The sequence below is a fragment of the Vulpes lagopus genome, chromosome 4, assembly GCF_018345385.1.
Source record: "Vulpes lagopus strain Blue_001 chromosome 4, ASM1834538v1, whole genome shotgun sequence".
In the NCBI taxonomy this organism is placed as follows: Eukaryota; Metazoa; Chordata; class Mammalia; order Carnivora; family Canidae; genus Vulpes; species Vulpes lagopus.
In genome coordinates, this window is record NC_054827.1 from 33,688,097 (window position 1) to 33,710,009 (window position 21,913).

The 21,913-nt window shown below is 32.1% G+C and overlaps 1 protein-coding gene across 1 annotated transcript in view; it reads left to right on the forward strand.

Annotated features, from left to right (window-relative positions):
* The window catches only part of ADAM2 (ADAM metallopeptidase domain 2), a 145,127-nt gene that overhangs the window by 94,314 nt on the left and 28,900 nt on the right, over positions 1 to 21,913 (forward strand). Inside the window, exon 16 of the mRNA XM_041751306.1 lies at positions 9,562 to 9,667. Within this exon, the coding sequence (XP_041607240.1) occupies positions 9,562 to 9,667 (106 nt within the window). The remainder of the gene's footprint in view (positions 1 to 9,561; positions 9,668 to 21,913) is intronic.

Sequence of the window (21,913 nt, forward strand, 5' to 3'; positions counted from 1 at the left end):
ACAAAACATAGAGAGTGGGAGAAAAAAGACACAATGCCTTTTAAAAAGCAAGTGTGAGTCAGATTTCTTGTCAACAATTAGAGAAGCCAGATGATGAAGTAAAGACACTTCTTAAACACTAAAAGAAAATAACTGCCCACCCAGGATTCTGTAATGATCCAAAATACTCTGTAAATCTTTTCATTTTTTTTTAAAGATTTTATTTATTTATTCATGATAGTCACACAGAGAGAGAGAGAGGCAGAGACACAGGCAGAGGGAGAAGCAGGCTCCATGCACCGGGAGCCCAACGTGGGATTCGATCCCGGGTCTCCAGGATCGCGCCCCTGGCCAAAGGCAGGCGCCAAACCGCTGCGCCACCCAGGGATCCCTGTAAATCTTTTCAATAAATGTCCTTGAACAAGTGTACATAGACAAAAGAATGAATTTGAACCCCTACCTCACACCAAACACAAGAATTAACTTCAAATGTATTGTAGATCTAAATGTAAGAGCTAAAACCATAAAGCTTTTAGAGGAAAGCATAGGCATAAATCTTAATGACCATGGATTAGGCTAAGTTTTCTTAGATAAGATACTCAAAGCACAAGCGATAAGAGAAAAAGGAATAATTTGGATTTCAAAACTTTAAGCAGATTTTGTTCTTCAAAGAAAATCACCAAGAAAGTGAAAAGACAGCTCAAGGAGTGGGAGAATATATTTGCAAACCATATTTTTAATAATGGTCATATACAGAATACATAAGACATTCAACTCAACAATAAAAAGACAATGTAGTTTAACAAATAAGGAAATAATCTGAATAGACATTTCTGGGAAAAAAGACACAGAAATGGCAAATCATATGAAAGATGCTCAATATCATTAATTATTAAGGAAATGCAAATTAAACCCACAAAAAGATACTTGTTCACAATCACTACGATAGCCATAATTAAAATAGCAATTTTTGTGAGGATAAGGCAAAATCCTAACTCTTATGCTTTGCTAGTTATAAAATAGTACAGTTGCTTAAAAAAGCAGTTTGGAAGTTCCTCAAAATGTTGAACATAGCAGTTTAACCCTTGGTATGTATTAGCTAAGAGGACTGAAAACGTGCTCACAAAACCTTACATGCAAATATTCCTGATACCATTTATTCATAATAGTCAAAATGTAGAAACAATGCAAATATCCATCAACTGATGAATGAGTAAATAAAAAGCAGAATATCATGTAATTGATAAAAATGAAGTGATATTTGCTAAATGTGAATAAATTTTGAAAACCTATGCTAAGAAAGCCAGCCACAAAAAAACAGATTCTGATTCCATTTATATTAAGCATACAGAAAAGGCAAATATATAAAGATAGAAGGTAAATTAATAGTTGCCTGAAGCTAGGGGAAGGAAAGAAAAGATGTATGTGATTGTGTGTGTGTGTGTGTGTGTGTGTGTGTGTTGTTCAACATATATTCAGTTTACTATTACAGCATATTGGTGATCACCTTTACTGCTTCAACTTAATTCTAAATGCACTGCAATGTGGTATCTGCTAAAAGCTAAGTGTTTGTTTGACTGTGGTTGTTGGTTTTAAACCTAAAAGTGTGAATGTTTCTCAGTGTTCTCTTGGTCGTTTTTCTCTGCTTTGTCAATCTTATGCTATTTTAATTTCTCTCCCTTTACAATTATTTTAATATCTCAAAAATAAGGCATCTTAGCCTTTTGTATCTTCTTCATATGTATTGACTTGACTCCTCTCCATATGAACTTAAGAACTAGATTAATAAATTAACTCATACATTATTTTTAGTTTAACTGATATCCATATGATATTGAGTTATTCTGTGGAAGATCTAATGAGTGTGAAGTGGTATCTTGTGGTTTTCATTTGCATTTACCTGAAGACTAAAGATGAGCATCTTTTCATGTGCTTATTGACCATTTGTATGTCTTCTTTGGAGATATCTATTTACATTCTTCACCTGTTTTTTAATTGGGTTGTCTTTTTTATTATTGAATTGTAATAGCTCTTTATATAATCTGTATTCAGTTTATTGCTAAATTCATATTTTGCAAATCTTTTCTTCCATTGTTTAGATTATATCATCACTTTCCTGATAGCCTCCTTTGAAATTCAAAGTTTTAATTTTGATGAGGTTCAAATGATCTATTTTTGTGTGTGTCTGCTTTACATTTTGGTGTTATATACAAGAAAGCATTGCTTAGTCCATGCTTAGTCCAAGGTTCTGACTTACTCCTTTTTTTTTCTTCTGGGAGTTTTCCTGTTAAATTTGGGTCTAGGGAACCCCGGGTGGTGCAGCGGTTTAGCGCCTGCCTTTGGCCCAGGGTGCAATCCTGGAGACCCGGGATCGAATCCCACGTCGGGCTCCCGGTGCATGGAGCCTGCTTCTCCCTCTGCCTATGTCTCTGCCTCTCTCTCTCTCTCTCTGATGACTATCATAAATTAAAAAAAAATTTAAAAAAAATTGGGTCTAGGGGATCCCTGCGTGGCTCAGCAGTTTAGCGCCTGTCTTTGGCCCAGGGCATGATCCTGGAGACCCGGGGTCGAGTCCCCCGTCTGACTCCCTGCATGGAGCCTGCTTCTCCCTCTGCCTGTGTCTCTCCCTCTCTCTCTGTGTCTCTCATGAATAAATAAATAAAATATTTAAAAAAAAATAAAAATAAATTTGAGTCTAGAATCGATTTTGAGTTAGTTTTGTATATGGTGTGAAATATGGTTCCAACTCAATATTTTAGCATGTGGATATCCAAATGTCTCAGCATCACTGTTAAAAAGATGATTACTCCCCCATTTAACTGACTTGGCATCTCTGCTGAAAAATTTTTTGTTTACAAAAGTAACGGTTTATATCTGGACCATCAATTTTAGTCCATTGATATATACATCACTGTGTTTATGTCAGTAGCACAGTGTCTTGATTACTATAGCTTTGTAGTTTAGAAATCAAGAAATGTGAGAAATCCAATTTTTTTCTTTTTAATATTATTTTAGATATCCTGGGTCTCTTCTATTTCTTCAATTTCAGAATCAGCTAATCAGTTTCTGCAAAAAAGTCAGATGTAGAATTTTTATAGTAATTTTGTGTCAAATTTGTACATCAACTTGAGGTGCAATGTTATATCAACTATATGAAGACTTCTAATCCATAAACATGAGATGTCTTTCCAATTATTAGTATCTTATTTAGTTAATTTTAACTAAATGTTTTATAGTTTTGTAATTATCAGTATATAAGCTCTATACTTTTGTTAAATATATTTCTTGGTATTCTTTTTGATGCTATTATAGATAGGATTTTTTTTCAATTTCATTGTTCATTACTAGTGTATAGATATCAATTGATATTGGTTATTAAACTTTTATCCTACAAACTACTAAAATTCCTTACTAGTTCTAATAAATATTTTTAGTGGATTCCTAGAATTTCTATATATCAGAAAATGTCATAGGAAATGAGTATTTTAATTTCTTAACTTGCAATCTATATGCTTTTTATTTTTTCTTCTTGGCTATTTTTCCTCCATTAGTACTTCCAGTACAATATTGAGTAGAAGTAGTTAGGACATATATTCTCATTTATTCCCTATCTTAGGGGTTGGGAGTTGAGTTTTTCAATGTTACAGATGATGCTAACTATGGTTTTATAATACTCTTTATTAGGTTAAGGAAGTTCTACTTCTGTCACCCAGTTTTTGTTTTTTGTAAATCAAGAGTAAAATGCTAGGTTTTCCCATTCTTTTCTGTGTTTATTGAAATGATCTTTTTTTTTGTCTTTTAGTTTATTGATACAGTGCATCATACTAACCTTGCATATCTGGAAAAAATACCACTTGGTCATGGTGTATTCTTTTTTATATTGATGGATATGGATTGTTGGTATATGCTTGAGAGATTTTTATTGTGAAAAATATACATGACATATCATTTTTACCATTTGTAAATGTACAATTCAATCTCATTAAATGTATCCACATTACTTTGCAAACATCACCGTGATCCATCCGCAGAATTTTTTCACTTTTCCAAACTGAAATTTCATATCCATTAAAGGTGACTTCACTGTTCATTTTCAAGTACAACTGTTTTTAATATTTTGACTTATATTTTCTTTTGTTGTCTGTGTTTTTTGCATCACATCCAAGAAATAATTGCCAAATCCAATGTCAGAAAACTTTTCCTCTATATTTTCTTCTAAGAGTTTTGTAGGTTTTCGCTACAATATATAGAGACATTGAGTTGATATGTTGTATACCTGAAACTAATGCAACACACTCTGTGTAAATTATACACAAATAAAAAAAGATGTTAAAGTTTTTATTTAAATTCAAGTTAGTTAACATATAGGGTAATATTAATTTCAGATGTACAATTTAGTGATTCAACACCCAGTGTTCATCAAAACAAGTGCACTCCTTAATCCCTATCATTTTAAAAGAGAGTTTTATAATTGTAGTTCTTATATTTATGTATCTACTCCATTTTGTGTTAATTTTAGAATATCATATAACTAAGGGTTCAACTTCATTCATTTGCATATGTATATCCATTTTCTTAACACTAATCATCGAAAAGACCATCCTTTCCAGCTGAATGGTTTTGGTATCCTAATCAAAAATTATCAGACGTATGAAAGGATTTACTCCCGGGGTCTCTATTTTATTCTATTTGTGTGTATATATATATATATATATATATATATATATATACACTATTTTATTCTATATATTCTATAAATTCTATTTTATTAAGTATATTTATTTATTATATTTAATTAATATTTAATAAATAATTCTACAATTAATAATTAAATAATATATTTATTATAAATTATATTTATTCCATTTTATTCTATCTCTATTTTATTCTAGTTGCATATATATATGTATATATATCTGTCTTTATGCTAGTATGCCAATATACATTGTTTTGAATACTGTAGCTTTTTGTGATAAGTTTTGAAATCAGGAAGTATGAGACCTCCAAGCTTGTCCTCCATTTTTAAGTTTATTTTCTCTATTTAGGGTCCTTGAGATTTTATGCAGATTTTAGGACAGATTTTTCTATTTCTGCAAAGTCGGTATTTTGATATAGTTTGCATTGGAGCTGTAGATATCTTAATAGTTTCCTGAAGCTTTGCTGAATTGATGTGTTAGTTGTGTGTGTGTGTGTATTTGTGTGAAATCCTTAGGGTTCTATATGCATAAAATCATGGCAACTGTGAACAGAGACGGTACTTTTTCTGTTCCAGTTTAGGTGCCTATTATTTCTTTTACTTGCCTCTTGCTCTAGGCTAGGACTCCTACTACATTAAGTGACAAAATCTGGCATTCTTGTGTTGTTCTTTGTCATTTAGGAAAAGGTTTCAATTTTTCACCATTGAGTATTATGTTCACTGTGTTTTTTATAGATGGTCTTTATTATATTGAAGGACTTTCCTATGTCTAGTTTGTTGTTTTTATCATTAAAATGCATTGAATTTTTCATATACTTTTTTTTGCATCAGTTGACATGACCATGTGTTTTCCCCTTTTATTGTGCTAGTTTGGTGTATAACACTGACAAAGTTTTGTATTTGAATCATCCTTGCATGCCAGGAATAAATCTCACTTGGTAATGATGTACAATGTTTAAATATGCTCTAGAATTCAACTTACTAGCATTTTGTTGAGATTTTTAAAATCGCTATTCATACAGGGCATTCATTTGTAGATTTTTTAAAGGTTTTATTTAAATTCCAGTTAGTTAACACATAGTATAATATATTAGTATCAGCTGTACAATATGGTGACTCAACACTTCGATACAACAACCAGTACTCATCACAAGTGTGCTCTTTAATCCCTATCACTTATTTAACCATCCACCTACCCACCTCCCCTCTAGCAGCCATCCATTTGTTTTCTATAGTTAAGAGTCTGTTTTTTCATTCTCATCTCTTTTTTCCCCTCTATGTTCATTTGTTTTGTTTCTTAAATTCTGTAGATTTTTTGAAATTTTTATATCTATATTTGTGAAAGATATTGTTCTAATTTTTTTCTTTTTTGAAATGTCTTGAGTTGTTTTAATAAGTCACATTGCATGATGCAAAAGCATTCCTTAACTCATATTTTTAGAAGAATCTGTAATGTATCGTATTATCTCAAAATTTTGGAGAATTTACCAATGAAGTCATCTGCACTCAGCCATTTCATTGCAGGAAATTTCCTAATTAATAATTCAAATCTGTCAGCTTTGTTGATCTTTTCAAAGAACGAAATTTTGGTTTTGTTGATTTTCCGTCATTTGTGTATCTTTTATTGTATTGTTTTCTGCTATAATCACTATTATTTCTTTCCTTCTGTTTGCTTTATGTTAAGAATTCTACTTTTAGTATCTTAAGATGGAATTCTAGGTTATTAATTTGAAATACTCTTTCCTATTTTAAACATTTACACTTTCGGGCAGCCCGGTGGCTCAGCGGTTTAGTGCAGCCTTCGGCCTGGGTTGTGATTCTGGAGACCTGGGATCGAGTCCCATGTTGGGCTCCCTGCGTGGAGCCTGCTTCTCCCTCTGCCTGTGTCTCTCATGAATAAATAAATAAAAATTTTTTTAAAAAAAATTTACACTTTCTAAATACTGCTTTCAATGTTTCCCATAAATTTTTGTATGTCATATTTTTATACCTATTTACTTTAAATTATTTTCTAATTTTCCATGAGATTTTTTTTCTTTGATGCTTCGGTTATTTAGGAGTGTGTTTTATAATTCCCATATTTGCACATTCCCTAATGTGCTTTTATTATTGATTTTTAATGTAATTTAATTGTGTTCAGAGAACATATTTCATATTACTTAGACTATCTTGACATTTTATCTGATCTATTTTGGAGAATTTCCAAATGCATGGAAAAGAATATGTATCCTGCTATTGTTGGATAATGTTCTACAGATATCTGATAGGTCTAGTTCATTTGTAGTGTTGTTCTAGTTTTGTATTTCCTTACTGATCTATTTGTTCTATTCATTATTGAAAGCTGACTGGGCAGCCAGTGTGGCTCAGCAGTTTAGCGCTGCCTTCAGCCCAGGGCATGATTCTGGAGACCCCGGATGGAGTCTCACCTCAGGCTTCCTGCCTGGGACCTGCTTCTCCCTCTGCCTGTGCCTCTGCCTCTCTCTCTCTCTCTCTCTCTCTGTGTCTCTCACAAATAAATAAATAAATGATCTTAAAAAAAAAAGCTGACAAAAATCAGGTATTATTTTTGCCTATTTCTTACTTCAATTCTGCCAGTTTCTATTTCCTAGATTTTGGTGTTTTGTTCTTAGGGAACACACTTAATAACTGTAATATTTTTATTAGTGGATTGACTTATCGTTGTAAGAATTCTTTGGTTGTCTTTAGTAACAATATTTTTCTTATACTGCATTTTTGTGATGTTAGTATAGGCATTCCAGCTCTTTTTGTGTTATTGCTCTGGATTTTGTATTCCCTTATGATTGTAGGTCACTATGCCAGGGGTGGGGTGGTGCTGTCTGTGTCTCAGTCTCTACTATCAAATTCTATGTGGATTTTTCTCCTTTGCTCAATCTGTAGGAGTTGTCCACTTAGATTTTAGTTTTACTGATGCGAAATTTTTCCATATGGAGCTGAAGATTTGCCCAGACTCTTCTTACACTGCCATCTTGAATTAGAACCTCTATCCCCATTAACATTTTAAAGATGTTAGTCTCTTGTCATATGGTTTCCATATTTTCTAAAGAAAATCTTTCAAATTGTGTTTCTTTTCTCCTTGAACAATACAAATTTTCCTTGTTTTTGGCCAGTCTTCATATCATATGTTTGGACATTTTTAAGTATATTTGTATGCTTAATTCTTCTTAATGTTCTGTGAATTGAAACTCTGGTGTAAACCCTGTATTATTATGCATATTTTCTTAAAAATTCAGTTTATATTTATATTTAATTGTCTCTCCATAAATTACTTCAATATATTTATTTTTGATACTTTTATTTCTTGCATATTTATATCCTTTGTAATTTTCATATATATATCATTGTTCCCTTTCTCAACTATTTTAATGTAGGTAGATATCTTTATCTTATATTTTTTCTTGAATGACAAAGATATTTCTAGTAATTTTTTTTATTTTCTTCAATCTTTGCCTTTTTGAAGCCCTGCTTTCAGTCTAAAATGCTTCTTTTGTATAGATACTACTATTTCCTATCTTTTCTTCTATTAAGTGTATGAAATGAGAGACTCATCACTTTAATTAAATCAGAAACTGATACGTGGTTTAAAATTTGGTCCATCTAGTTCACTCTTTCTATGGCATAACTCTTCAGGGTTTTCAACTGAGAGTTGTATTTACTGAGACTCCTGCCCTTGGCAGATACGTGACAATACAAGACTGCAGAAAAATCCATCCTGCTCTATGGAAGTCATCTTATATTTTATTTAATTTTGTTATTTAAAAAATATTTAAAATCAATTAGTAACATATAGTGTATTATTAGTTTCAGAGGTAGAGTTTAGTGATTAACCAGTTGTGTATAACACCTAGTACTCATTACATCAAGTGCTCTCCTCACTACTCATCACTCATTTACCTCATCCCCCAACTCACCTCTCCTCTGGGAACCCTCAGTTTGTTTCCTATAGTCAAGGGTCTCTTATGGGTTAATCTCTTGCTCTTCACACATTTAGAAGCAGGAAAAAGCTTTGGGGAGGGGATAAACTATATGTTGAAGCCCTTTGGGTCTCTAATTTAGTCACTATAGCTATAAAGATCTTTCAACTTCGGTCTATTTTTATCTCCACCAGCAATGGCCTGCTTCCCTTTTGAAGCACATAATTTTGACTTCTCACCCATAAGGAGGTTTGCAAATAACCTCTGGGATGAAATAAACTGCTTATTTTCAGTTCAGTAGAGCCTGTGGGAATTTCAGCTGAGATCCTGATGTGTCCACTGTGGATCCTCTTAGGTGTGTCATTTTTCTTCAGTACCACAATTCAGTGGTTAAATCTTCCTATCAAAGTTCTTGGGTTAATCTTTCGACTACATTAAAACTGATTAGAGGTCATCATAAATAAACTACTTTGAGTAGGTTAGATCTTAAGAGAATTGAACATTTCATATGCATGAATTGAATAGTGAATGTAAAAATTATGATCTCCAAGATTTTTTGGTTTGAGAAAAATATGAAAAATAAGATATTAGTCTAATGGTTTGACTTAAAAAGACATTTATGGAAAATAGGTTATTGACTAATAAGTCAAAATTTACTTGAATCTGTAAGTGAATAAGAATACACTTACAGATATCTAGACTTACTAAAAACTAGAAAATAAACTGTACAATATGATTAAGATATCCTTTTGGATAGTTGACAAGAGTGCTTTCAATTTTTAAATATTTCATTGAGGTAATTTAGTGTGATCTTAAATTTAGTTTTTGTTTTCAATTTATATTATGATTGTATTTTCTACAATATATTTTAAAACATTTCAGAATTTCAAATATATTCATAAAATATTTTAAATTTATACAAGCTCAATATGACTAACCACATATTTTTTTCAGATGCAGATTTTGGTCCTGAAGAGTGTTATGCTTACCTTAATACTAAGGCTGATATATCTGGGAACTGTGGTTCAGGTGCTTCAGGATACATACGGTGTAAAACTAAGTATGCTTTAAGAAATCTATTTGAGAAACTCTATTGCTTTAAATTAGAAAATACCACCAGATAATTAAAGTTATGAGTAATCAGAATATTACTTGATCATGAAGTAAGACTAGAAATTATGTCTTTAATACAGAATATTTATACTGTTCTTTCTTCTATATCTACTTATCCCTTACGCCTTCCCACAGTGTTTAATTTATATAGGTACATTAACATTAGTTAGACTGATCATTCTTATTTTGCATACTGTCACTTTAATTTTACAATACTTGATCTTAGCCAAAAGGCTGAGAAGCGATTGTCACTTTAATTTTGCAAAGAATGAGCATTCTTCTGGTGATGAAATGAAAATACATGAATTTTTACTATCCAGTAAGTAAAGCACTGTGGTTAAGAATAGATACTCTATAGTCATGCATCTTGGTTTCAAATCCTAATCCCACTGCTTACTTACTTGTGTGACCTTGAATATGTGCTTCATTTTTCTGATATGTAAAATATAAACATGAATTCCACTAACACTATTGGGTTGATGCCAGTGTGGAATTTAGATAGTCTGTTGGGAATATTTAGAATGTTGCTGTTATTATAATATTTTATTTTGATATGATTTAAAAATTTGTTTGATAGTAAAAGTAAAAATTCTGTAAAACATTTCCAGTTTGCATGAATAGTATAGATTCCTCATACACCTTTACCTAGGTTTACCGATTGTTTACATTTTGCCCATTTGCTTTATCCTTCTGTTTTTCCAACTCTCCTCTCTTGTCTTCAAAATGATTTTCCTAAAATATTTGAAAGAATATTAAAAACTATCCTTCTCTAACCCCTAAATAAATCGTGTGTCTTTCCTGAGAATAAAGATATTTTCTTATATAACTACATTGCAGCTATAAAAACATAGCTTGTATTAAAATTTCTTTGTTTCGGTGAAGTATTTATAACTATTTTGCCTTTTTAAGGAACAAATCCAGGCATACCAATTTTTCATCTAGAAAATTTTGTTTTAATTTTTTCTTTTCCATAAGGTTTTTTAAAAATGCTACAGAGTAATTGTTTTAAAGATTTCCTTCAATTTGATTTTGATGGATATTTTTCATAATTATTCATGTTATGCATTTTGGCATGCTTACTACTAAAGTGATGTATGCCCTAATGAAGTTCTTAAAAGGTGCTTGGCATTTTTTCTCAATCTTGGATATTTTAGGTTAAATTAAATTGAGACCATGGACATACTCTGCTCCTCTTCAAACTTTCACCCACTAGGTTTAAAATCCATTGACGATTTGTAACTCCATTATTTTTTTTTTTTTTAATTTTTATTTATTTATGATAGGCACACAGTGAGAGAGAGAGAGGCAGAGACACAGGCAGAGGGAGAAGCAGGCTCCATGCACCGGGAGCCCGATGTGGGATTCGATCCCGGGTCTCCAGGATCGCGCCCTGGGCCAAAGGCAGGCGCCAAACCGCTGCGCCACCCAGGGATCCCTGTAACTCCATTATTGATTCTACTTTTTTAAGCTAGAAATGTGCTGTAGGAAGTATTCCCTTCACTATATTTATTTGTTTGTTTACATATTTGTTAATATCAGTTCAGATTCACCAATTGTTATTTTACTTAATAGTATAGAATACATTACTGTTATTTATTTTTATTCCTTTTCAAATTGTCTCAGTTTTGGCTACTGAGAGTTTCTTTTATTTGGCTATAGTGTTTTATCAAAAGTGTGTATGGCTCTTTAAGAACTTCCAAGTTTTTCTATCACAAAATGTTCTATACTCCTGTTACGCTTTTTCCTACCCCTACTCTGGATACAGCTATATATCCAAGTAGCCCATATTCTTTTTAGTAGAGAATAATATTTAAAAAATAAATATCTGGGCACCAGATGTGCTTATTTAAAATGTCTTTCATTACTTCTAAGCCTTCTTAGTCAGTAGATCTAGAACATACATGTAATATATGCATCATGCAATTTCTTATATGTTCACATATATCTCTGTATTTAAGACATCAACTTCCAGTGATAATTTTATTTCTGATTAAACACCACCAAGTACATTTTAGTATATTTATATAAGTTGCCTTTTCATATGTTCAAGCTCAAAATACATTGAAGTTTGTTTCACAATTACTAAAATTGCGTATAAAAATTGCGTATACCGACTAAAGAAAAACTTCTAGCTATTATGACTGTATTTTCCTTTAAATTAATGATCATTTTTATATTAACTTTTATAAAGTGCTTCTCTGCTAATTGCAATATTTGAATAATTTTAATATTGGTATCTAGTGATTAATATGCTTCTTAACTATGTCACATTTAATTTTTTGGCATGTTTCACAATTTTTAAATTTTATATTGGATACTATGAAAAATATGTAACAGATACTTTGCATTCATTTATGCTTTCTGAAAGCTATAGAATTTTGTTATGGGAGGCATTTAACATAGTTGGACTCATGCTATAAACAATAATCTCTCTTTGAGTAGCAGCTGAAATACTGTTTATTTCTTTAAGCCTCTTAAGACACTTTTTATGAACTTCCTGGAGTCTTCGCTGCACATGGTTGGTTCAGTGGTCATCCAGGTTTTAGAATGAAGTTTGTACACACTTTAGTGCTAAGTACCTTTTAATTTCCAGTTACCTAATTGACGGAGGCCCATTGTTTTGTTCTGCACTCTGATTATTCAAGTTAAGAGATTGAATGTTCTGTACTGAATCAAAAAAAAAAAAAAAAACCCAATCCGCAGTATCTCTTGATTTAGTTCTCATTCTTAAGGCTCAGTTAATCATATAATTCTTCCCTTTCTGGTTATATTCAGGTGCCTTCTGTGTGTGTATGTGTATGTGCATGTGTTTCCGATTAGAATTGTACCCTTACTGGTATATACTTCAACCCATGCTTTGTAGATCAGGTTCTGTTTCAATGCTTTCCAGCCAAAGACCACAGGAACACACTTGTAGTTGAACATGTGATGTTCATATCATATATGAACATATATTACATGTACCAGTCAGTAAAACTAAACACTGTGGGAAACTGTGGGACATCTTGGTTCCAGAGTTTTAAAAACTTTTTCTTATAGGATTTGGGTGTGTTTTAAGTGATTTTCAACAGGATTTTAGAAAGTGGATCTTTCTTCTGAATCAGATGTTCTCTTCTCAGAAAGTGAAGGTAATTCTATGATTGGATACCTCATTAGGACTTATATACAAAGCAGGAAGACTGGAGAGAAGTTAAAGTCATTGATAATGAAGCAATAGTCACTCAGCTAGATGAAAGGGATGCTTGGTAATCTTGTTTGGACAACATTTATGTCATGTCTTTTTATATTCAAGACATAATTTATGGAGCAAGTTTTTCTTTTTTCTTGATCCATCATGGCCACAGAGTGACTTGGCTTAAAGTTAATACTCCTAAAATTGCTTATATTCAACAGTTAAGCATGATGATTTAGTTATGAGTGCAGGTCAGTACTCTAATGCCTTGCTGTTAATACTTTCACCTGAATGTCAAGAGCTGCTTTTTCTTTTCCACTTTCCTTTTTTGCCCAAAGGCAGAAAAAAATGAGACCATAGAAAAATTGCTCTAAGATATCTATATTTTCATCATTGCTATGATTTTACTGTTTAGGAAGTTATTTAGAGAACATTGTGTACAGTTGGGCTGGTGTTACTCTCCCCTACCACTTTTGGTGAAGCCTCTGATGTACCACTGGCTGTGTGGTAGAATTTAAGATCTCCAAAAGGATTCATAAGCCAAATAAAATTTTTAGTGTATGTTAATACACTTTAAATAGATGTTCACACTATCCATCAGACATAATTTTCAAGATACACATTTTGTTAAAATACTGCATATACCTTAAATAATGTACATAGTGATAATTCTAGAGTACATAATTGAATTGCTTTCATTAATTAATCTAACTTTAGCCCTTGAAATCTTAATTTTTTATGTTTTTTTAAGATTTTATTTTTTTGAGAGACAGTACGAGAGAGCATGAGCAAGGTTGGGGGAGGAAGAGGGAGAGAGAGAGAGAAGCAGGTTGTCCACTGAGTATGGAGCCCAATGTAGGGCTCATCCCAGGAACTTGGGATCATGACCTGAGCCAAAGGCAGATGCTTAACCAACTAAGCAACCCAGGTGTCCTTTAAAGTTTTTATTTAAATTCCAGTTAACATACAGTAAAATATTAGTTTCAGGTATACAATTTAGTGATTCAACGCTTATATACAACACTTGGTGCTCATCACAGCAAGTGCACCGCTTAATCCCTATCACCTATTTAACTCATCTTCCTCCACCCATCTCCTCTCTGGTAACCTTCAGTTTGTTCTCTATAGTTAAGAGTCTGTTTCTTGGTTTTCCTCTCTCTTTTTCCCCCCTATGCTCATTTGCTTTTTTTCTTAATTTGCATAAATGAGAGAAATCATATGGTATGTGTCTTTCTCTAATTGACTTATTTCACTTAGTCTAATACTCTAGCTGATCCATATCACTGCAAATGGCAAGATTTCATTCTTCTTTATGGCTGAATAATATTGCATTATGTATATATATACATATATGTGTATATACATACACACATATATGTATATATGTATGTACTCCCACTTTTTTCTTCATGCATTCATCAGTTGATGGACATTTGGGCTTTTTCCATAGCTTGGCTCTTGTAGATAATGCTGCTGTCAATATTGGGGTGCATATATTCCTTTGAATCAGTATTTTTGTATCCTTTGGGTAAATACCTAATAGTGCAGTTGCTGCATCATAGAGTAATTTTATTTTTAACTTTTAGACTAACTTCCATACTGTTTACTGGAGTGGCTGCACCACTTTGCATTCCTACTAACATCTACATCCTTGCCAACACTTGTTTCTTGTGTTGTTGACTTTAGACATTCTGAAAGGTGTGAGGTGACATCCCACTGTACTTTTGATTTACATTTCCTTGATGACCAGTGCTGTTGAGCATCGTTTCATGTGTCTTTTGGTCATCTGTATTTCTTTTTGGAAAAATGTCTATTCATGTCTTCTGCCCACTTTTTAACTGGATTATTTGCTTTTTGGGCATTGAATTGTATCAGTCCTTTATATATTTTGGATACAAACCCTTTATTGGATATGTCATTTGCAAACATCTTCTCCCATTCCAAAGGTTTCCTTTTAGTTTTGTTGATTATTTCCTTTGCTGTGCAGAAGCATTTTATTTTGCTGAAATCCCAATAGTCTATTTTTGCTTTTGTTTCACTTGCTTAAGGAGCCATATCTAGTTAGCAGTTGCTATGGCTGATGTCAAAGAGGTCATTGCCTGTGTTCTCTGGGATTTTGATATTCCTGTCTCACATTTAGGTTTTTCATCCATTTTGAATTTATTTCTGTGTATGGTGTAAGAAAATGGTCCAGTTTCATTGTTCTGCATGTTGCTATCCAATTTTCCCAACACCATTTGCTGGAAAAGACTATCTTTTTCCCATTGGATATTCTTTCTTGCTTTGTTGAATATTAATTGACCATGTAGGTGTGGGTTCATTTGTGGGTTTTCTATTCTATTCTATTGATCTATGTATGTATTTTTGTGCCAGTACCATACTGTTTTCATTCCTACAGCTTTGTAATATAACTTAAGTCCAGAATTGTGATGCCTCCAGCTCTGCGTTTCTTTTTCAAGGTTATATAAGCTATTTAGGGTCTTTTGTGGTTCTATACCAATTTTAGGATTGTTTGTTCTAGCTCTGTGAAAATGCTGGTGGTATTTTGATAGGGATTGCATTAAATGTGTAGCTTGCTATGAGTAATATAGACATTTTAACAATATTTGTTATTTCAATCCATTAGCATGGACTTTTCTTTTTTTCATTTCTTTGTGACATCTTAAAATTCTTTCATCAGTGTTTTATAGTTTTCAGAGTACAGTCTTTTACATCTTTGGCTAGGTGTATTCCTAGGTATCTGATTATCTAAAGTGCCATTGTAAATGGGATTGATTCTTTAATTTTTCTTTCTGCTGCTTCATTATTGGTATATAGGAATTTGACAGAGTTCTGTATGTTGATTTTTGTATCCTGTGACTTTCTTGAGTTTGTGTATCAGTTCTAGCAATTTTTTTGTGGATTCTTGTGGGTTTTCTATACAGAATATTATGTCATCTGCAAATAGTAGAAGTTTTACTTCTTCCTTGCTGATTTGGATGCCTTTTATTTATTTTTGTTATTGTTAATAATACTATCCCTTTGTACCTCAAATGACTTTTAAAAGAATTTAAATTTCATGTTAAACACCTGAAAACACTATTGTTTTACCCTTGTAAAGTTTTTCTTTAAGTCCATGTGTAGATATAGCATACTAAAGGTAGAGTATATACAAACTCCTGTTGAGGCTTTTGTTTATCCTCACTTTGTTTGGTTTTATTTGACTTTTAAATGTACTTAGACCTAAATAATTGTGTAAACTAAAAAGGTAGTTTATTTTTTATTTTTATTTATTTTTTTAAAAGATTGTATTTATTTATTCATAGAGACATAGAAAGAGAGAGAGGCAGAGACACAGCAGAGGGAGAAGCAGGCTCCATGCAGGGAGTCCGACACCAGACTCGATTCCGGGTCTCTGGGATCACACCCTGGGCTGAAGGCAGGTGCTAAACCGCTGAGCCACCCGGGCTGCCCAATTGAATGTACTTTAAATGTAAAACTTAATTAATATTTTCATGATGGAAAGATGTTTTCTTTAATCTCTGCCCCATAAAACCTGTGCTTTATCTCGATGATAGATAAACGTAGTCTCTTAAAAAATTTCATACAAATGGATTCCTACAGTATGCATTTTTTTGTGTCACACTTAATATTACCAACATAGTTTTGAGATTCAAATAGTTTACTGTTATATTAGTATTTTGTTTTTATTGTTAAATAATTCTGAATCTTACTGAAAATTTATATATGTATGTATATATATATATATATCACAATAGCATGATTAGTTTATAAATTCACTTATTGATGGTCAATTTTGTGGTACATTGTTTTTGGCTATATGAATAAAGCTATAAATCTTTAAGATCAGGTCTTTATAGTGCAATATATTTTCATTTATATTTCGTAGTTAGAGATACATAGGGACTATAATTAGTGAGTCATATGATAACTTCATACTAGCCTTTGAAAGAAATTGCCAAATTATTTTCCAAAGTGACTGTGGCAATGTACATTTACACTAGCAGAATGCAAGAGTTCTATTTTTCTACAATATTCTACCATTTAGTATTACATTATTTTTAATGTTAGCATTCTAGTCTTAACTGTTTAAATTTACATATTTATCTAATCTAAAACGTTTGAGCATTTTCCAAGTCCTCTTGTCACTGCATATTTTTACCTGTAAATCTGTTCCACTGGAGAATATGTTCAATTTTTTTCCCATTGTATTTAGAATAGTTTAGTCTTCCTATCTTTGACTTGTATCTTTATATCTTTTTATTCTGAACTAATTGTGGATTCACAGGAAGTAGCAAAAATAAATATAGGGAATACAGAGCCCCCCTGTACCCTTCAGTTGGTTTCCCCAAATGGTAGCATTTTCTATGATTTATATCATATGTATTTTTTCTGTAGTACAATACCAAAATCAGGAAATTATCACTGGTAAATAGACCTCACTCTTCAGATTTTGTTAGTTTTAAGTGTGTGTGTGTGTGTGTGTGTGTGTGTGTGTGTGTGTGTGTGTGTGTGGTGAATTGCCACCTTACAATATTGAGTTTCAATTGATAGATATAAATATAGAATATCTCAATTTATTTATCTTATTTATTTTTTCTAAGGCGGGTTTAATGTTTTTCAGTGTTCAAGTGTAGCATTTATTTCATTAAGTATGTTCTAAACATTCTACTCTTGAAACTTGTGAGTAGAATAGTTTTCTAAATTCCATTTTCACATTGTTCATTGCCGGTATATAATAACAGTAATAATGAAAATGCAAATATTTTTTTGTTTTTGTATTTTATATTATTTTATATTGTTATATTACATGACTTTCCTAAATTCTCTCTCTCTTTTTTTGTATCTGAGTTTATTAGCATTTCCATGTCCAAGTTCATGTCATTTGCAAGTAAAGTCTGAATTGTTTATTCTTTTCTAAGTAGGATGCTTTCTAATTTGTTTCTTTTGCTTGAAAATGTTGAAATGTAAGTGGAGAAAGAAGAGATACTTGTTTATTCCCAAATTTTTTAGAAAAATTAAGCATTAAGTTTATCATTATCTCTGTTTTGTTGATGGCCTTTACTGGACTAGGAAAGTTCGCCTGTATTCCTACTTTGTAGAGAGTTTTATTTTTATTTATTTATTTGTTTGTTTGTTTGTTTGTTTGTTTATTTATTTATTTATTTTAGAGAGTTTTAAATCTTGAGCTCTGGTTGTATGTTTCAAATGCTTCTCATCCATTTATTTACATGATTCTATTTTTGTCCATTATTTTATTAATATAGTATGTTATATTGATTTTCAGATGTTAAGCTAGCTTTGTGTCATGTTTTTTTATCCACTGAAAATGTATGGCTTTTAAAATATTTTTTTAATGTATCCATTTTCTGATGCTCTTCTTTTTCTTATGTTGATCCAGTTTTCTGATCCCAAATCATTTTCCTTCTGCCTGAAGAACTTCTTTTAACATTTCTTGCAAAACAAATCTGTTGGCAAAGAATTCTATCACTTTTTGTTTGTCTCAGAAAGTCTTTATTTCTCCTTAACTTTCAAAGAATCATTTTACTGGACAGAATTCCAAGTTAGATATTTCTGCTTTCACCCCTCAAAATTTTTCTTCCATTGTCTTATAGTTTTTTTGGAAAGTTTTTATTATTTATTTCTTTGAGAGAGAGAAAGAGAGACAGCACAAGCAGGTGGAAGGAGAGGGATAAGAAGACTGTGCTAGGTGTGGAGCCAGACCTGGGGCTCAATCTCACAACCCTGAGATCATGACCTGAGTTTAAATCAAGAGTGGATTACTTAATGGACTAAACCACCCAGGAGGCCCTCCTCCATTCTCTTCTTAATTTTAGGATTTTTTAATAAGTCTATTTTATTTCTTATCCTTATTTCTCTGTAAGTAAGATGTGCTCACAACCTAGTTGTTTTCATGATTTTCTCATTGACTTTGGTTTCTTCAGTTGGATGTCATATATTTGTAGGTGGTTTATGTTTTGGTATTTATCCTGCTTGATGTTTGGAAAGATCTTGGCCATTATTTTCAAAAATATTTTTTCTGCCCGATTTTCCTTCTGTAATTCTTTTGAATATGTTACTTTTTTTTAAGATTTTTTATTTATTTATTAAAAAAAAAGATTTTTTATTTATTTATTAGAGAAACAGAGAGAGAGAGACAGAGAGAAAGAGAGACAGGCAGAGGGAGAAGCAGGCTCCGTGGAGCCTGACGTGGGACTCGATCCCTGGTCTCCAGAATCACGCCCTGGGCCGAAGGTGGCACCAAACCGCTAAGACACCGGGGCTGCCCTATGTTACACTTTTTGATACTGTTACATCGTTCTTGGATTTTCTGTTCTCTTTTTCTGTTATTTTCTACCATTGAGTTTTCATTTAGGAAGTTTCTATTGACCTATCATTGAGTTTTTTTAATCTTCTGCTCTTTTGATTTTTATTGATGAGCCCTTGGAAGACATTCTTAATTTCTGTTATTATTATTATTATTAATTATTATTATTATTTTGCTATTATTTCCTTTTCATTATATCTTATTCTTACAGGTTCCATATATCTGCTGATATTTTCTCTCCAGCCTTTCATGTTGTCAACTTGCCTTTAGAGCTTTTAAGATGTTAATCACAGTTATTTTAAATTTCATGTCTGGTACTTCCAACATCTGTTTTATATTATTTTCACTTCTGATGTTTGTTTTATCTCTTTAGACTGTGTTTTATTTGTTTGTTTTGCTTTTTCACATACAGTTGAGCATGTTCTATAGTATAATAGGCACTGAAATAAATAGGCCTTTAGAGCGAGGATTTATATTAATCTTTTAAGAGCTTGGCTCTTGTAGCTATGGGCACGAGAATCCTCAAATTTCTCTAGTGGGACACTCTCTTTCTCCCCTCTTAAGATTAGGGTTTTCCTTCACATTGGCCTTCGGAGATCATATGTATCTTGCAGTTCTTTCAGTAGTAATCCACTTTTGTTGTTACTTGTTAGAATGGGGATGGGGTGTGGGTAGGGACCTTTTGTAGTTTTCATGTAAGCTTAGTATTTTAATGTGCTTGTGTCTTAGGGGTATGGATTTTGGAAGTGTTATGGTCCCTCTTGCAGGTATAGAGTTTCCCATCACATGCCACCATTGCTGAGTCCCTGCCACAGCTACAGCACCCCCAATCAATTTTCTTAAATACTTTCCTATTATCATCTATTCTTTACTTTTTCCCCAGATTTCTATGGTGCCTGTTTTCTTTCATGACCATTTTGGAATCAACCTTTATTCCTGATTCCATTCCCAAGCAACTAGTGACCTGCTATTTGTCTCCATAGATTTGGATTTTCTGGAAATTTTATATAAGGGAAATCATAAGGGTTTTTGTATGGTTTCTTTTAATTATCATAATGTGTTTAAGGTCCATCCTTTTTGTGGTATATATAAGTAGTTTATAATTTTTTATTGCTGAATTTTTCAGTGTGGATATATATGGTTATATTTCTTAAGTTATTTAACAGTTGGTGGGAATTTAGACTTTGGGGTTATTAAGAATAATGCTGCTGTGAACATTCTCATGTAGTATTGTTTGTGATTGGTTTTGTAAAGTCATGTATTTGTTTCACTTTTTCTTGGGATATAACAAGTGACAAAGATGCAAGTCCAAGTCATTGGATAAACAGATATTTTTAAAATTTCACTTTGATGTATACTTGGATGGCAACTATATGTTTAATATCTTTTTAACAATGTTTTTAAAAAAATTTTAACAATGTTTTTATTAAAATTCCAGATAATTAATATACAATGTAATATTAGTTTCAGGTGTACAATATGGTCACTCAACACTTCCATACAACTGTTGCTCATTACAACATTGCTCATTACTGTTGCTCATTGCTTCTTAATAAAGAAGTGGACTTGTAGTGAGCAACAGCTCATTATGTATATAATATGTATTATATATATATATATATATACACCATTTCTTGTGTATATATACCATTATACCATATATATACCATATATATATATATATACCATTCCAGTATATATATACCATACCCCTATATATATACCGTTTCTACCATATATATATATACCATACCAATTATATATATACATACGAGTGCACTTGTAATAAGCACCAGCTGATGATGTATATATATATAATATATATTATATATATGTACATCATTTCATATATTTATCACTTCTACCATATATATAAATTATATATATATCATTTTTTCTTTATCTATTCATCAGTCAGTTGACAGTTTCCATAATTTAGCTATTGTACACAATGGGGCTGTAAACATGAAGTTGTATCCTTTCAGTAAATACCTAGCAGTGCCATTGGCTAGATAATAGTGTAGTTCTATTTTTAACTTTTGAGTTCTACTTTTTAAAGATTTTATTTATTTATTCACGAGGGACACAAAGGGGGAGTCGGAGACATAGGCAGAGAGAGAAGCTGGCTCCCCGCAGGGATCCTGATGCGGGACTCAATCCCAGGATGCCGGATTCATGATCTGAGCCAAAGGCAGATGCTCAACTACTAAGCCACTGAGGTGTCTCTTGAATTCTATTAACCTCCATACTATTTTCCAGAGTAGCTACACCACCTTGCATTCCCACCAATAGCTATTGTTTTCCCCTTTCTCCATCACCAACACCTATTGTTCCTTGTGTTATTGATTTTACCATTCTGACAGTTGTGAAGTGACATCTCACTGTAGTTTTGATTTACATTTCCTTGATGACTTGCAATTGTTGAACATCTTTCCGTGCGTCTATTGGCCATGTATATGTCTTCTTTGAAAAAATGTCTCTTCATATCTTCTGCCCATTTTTTAACTGGATATTTCAGGTTTTTTTGGGCGCTGAGTTGTATCAGTCCTTTATATATTTTGTATAATAACTCTTTATTGGGCATGTCACTTGCAAATACTTCTTCCATTCCAAAGGTTTCCTTCTAGTTTTGTTGATTATTTCCTTTGCCATTCAGAAGCTTTGTATTTTGCTTAAATCCCAATAGTCTATTT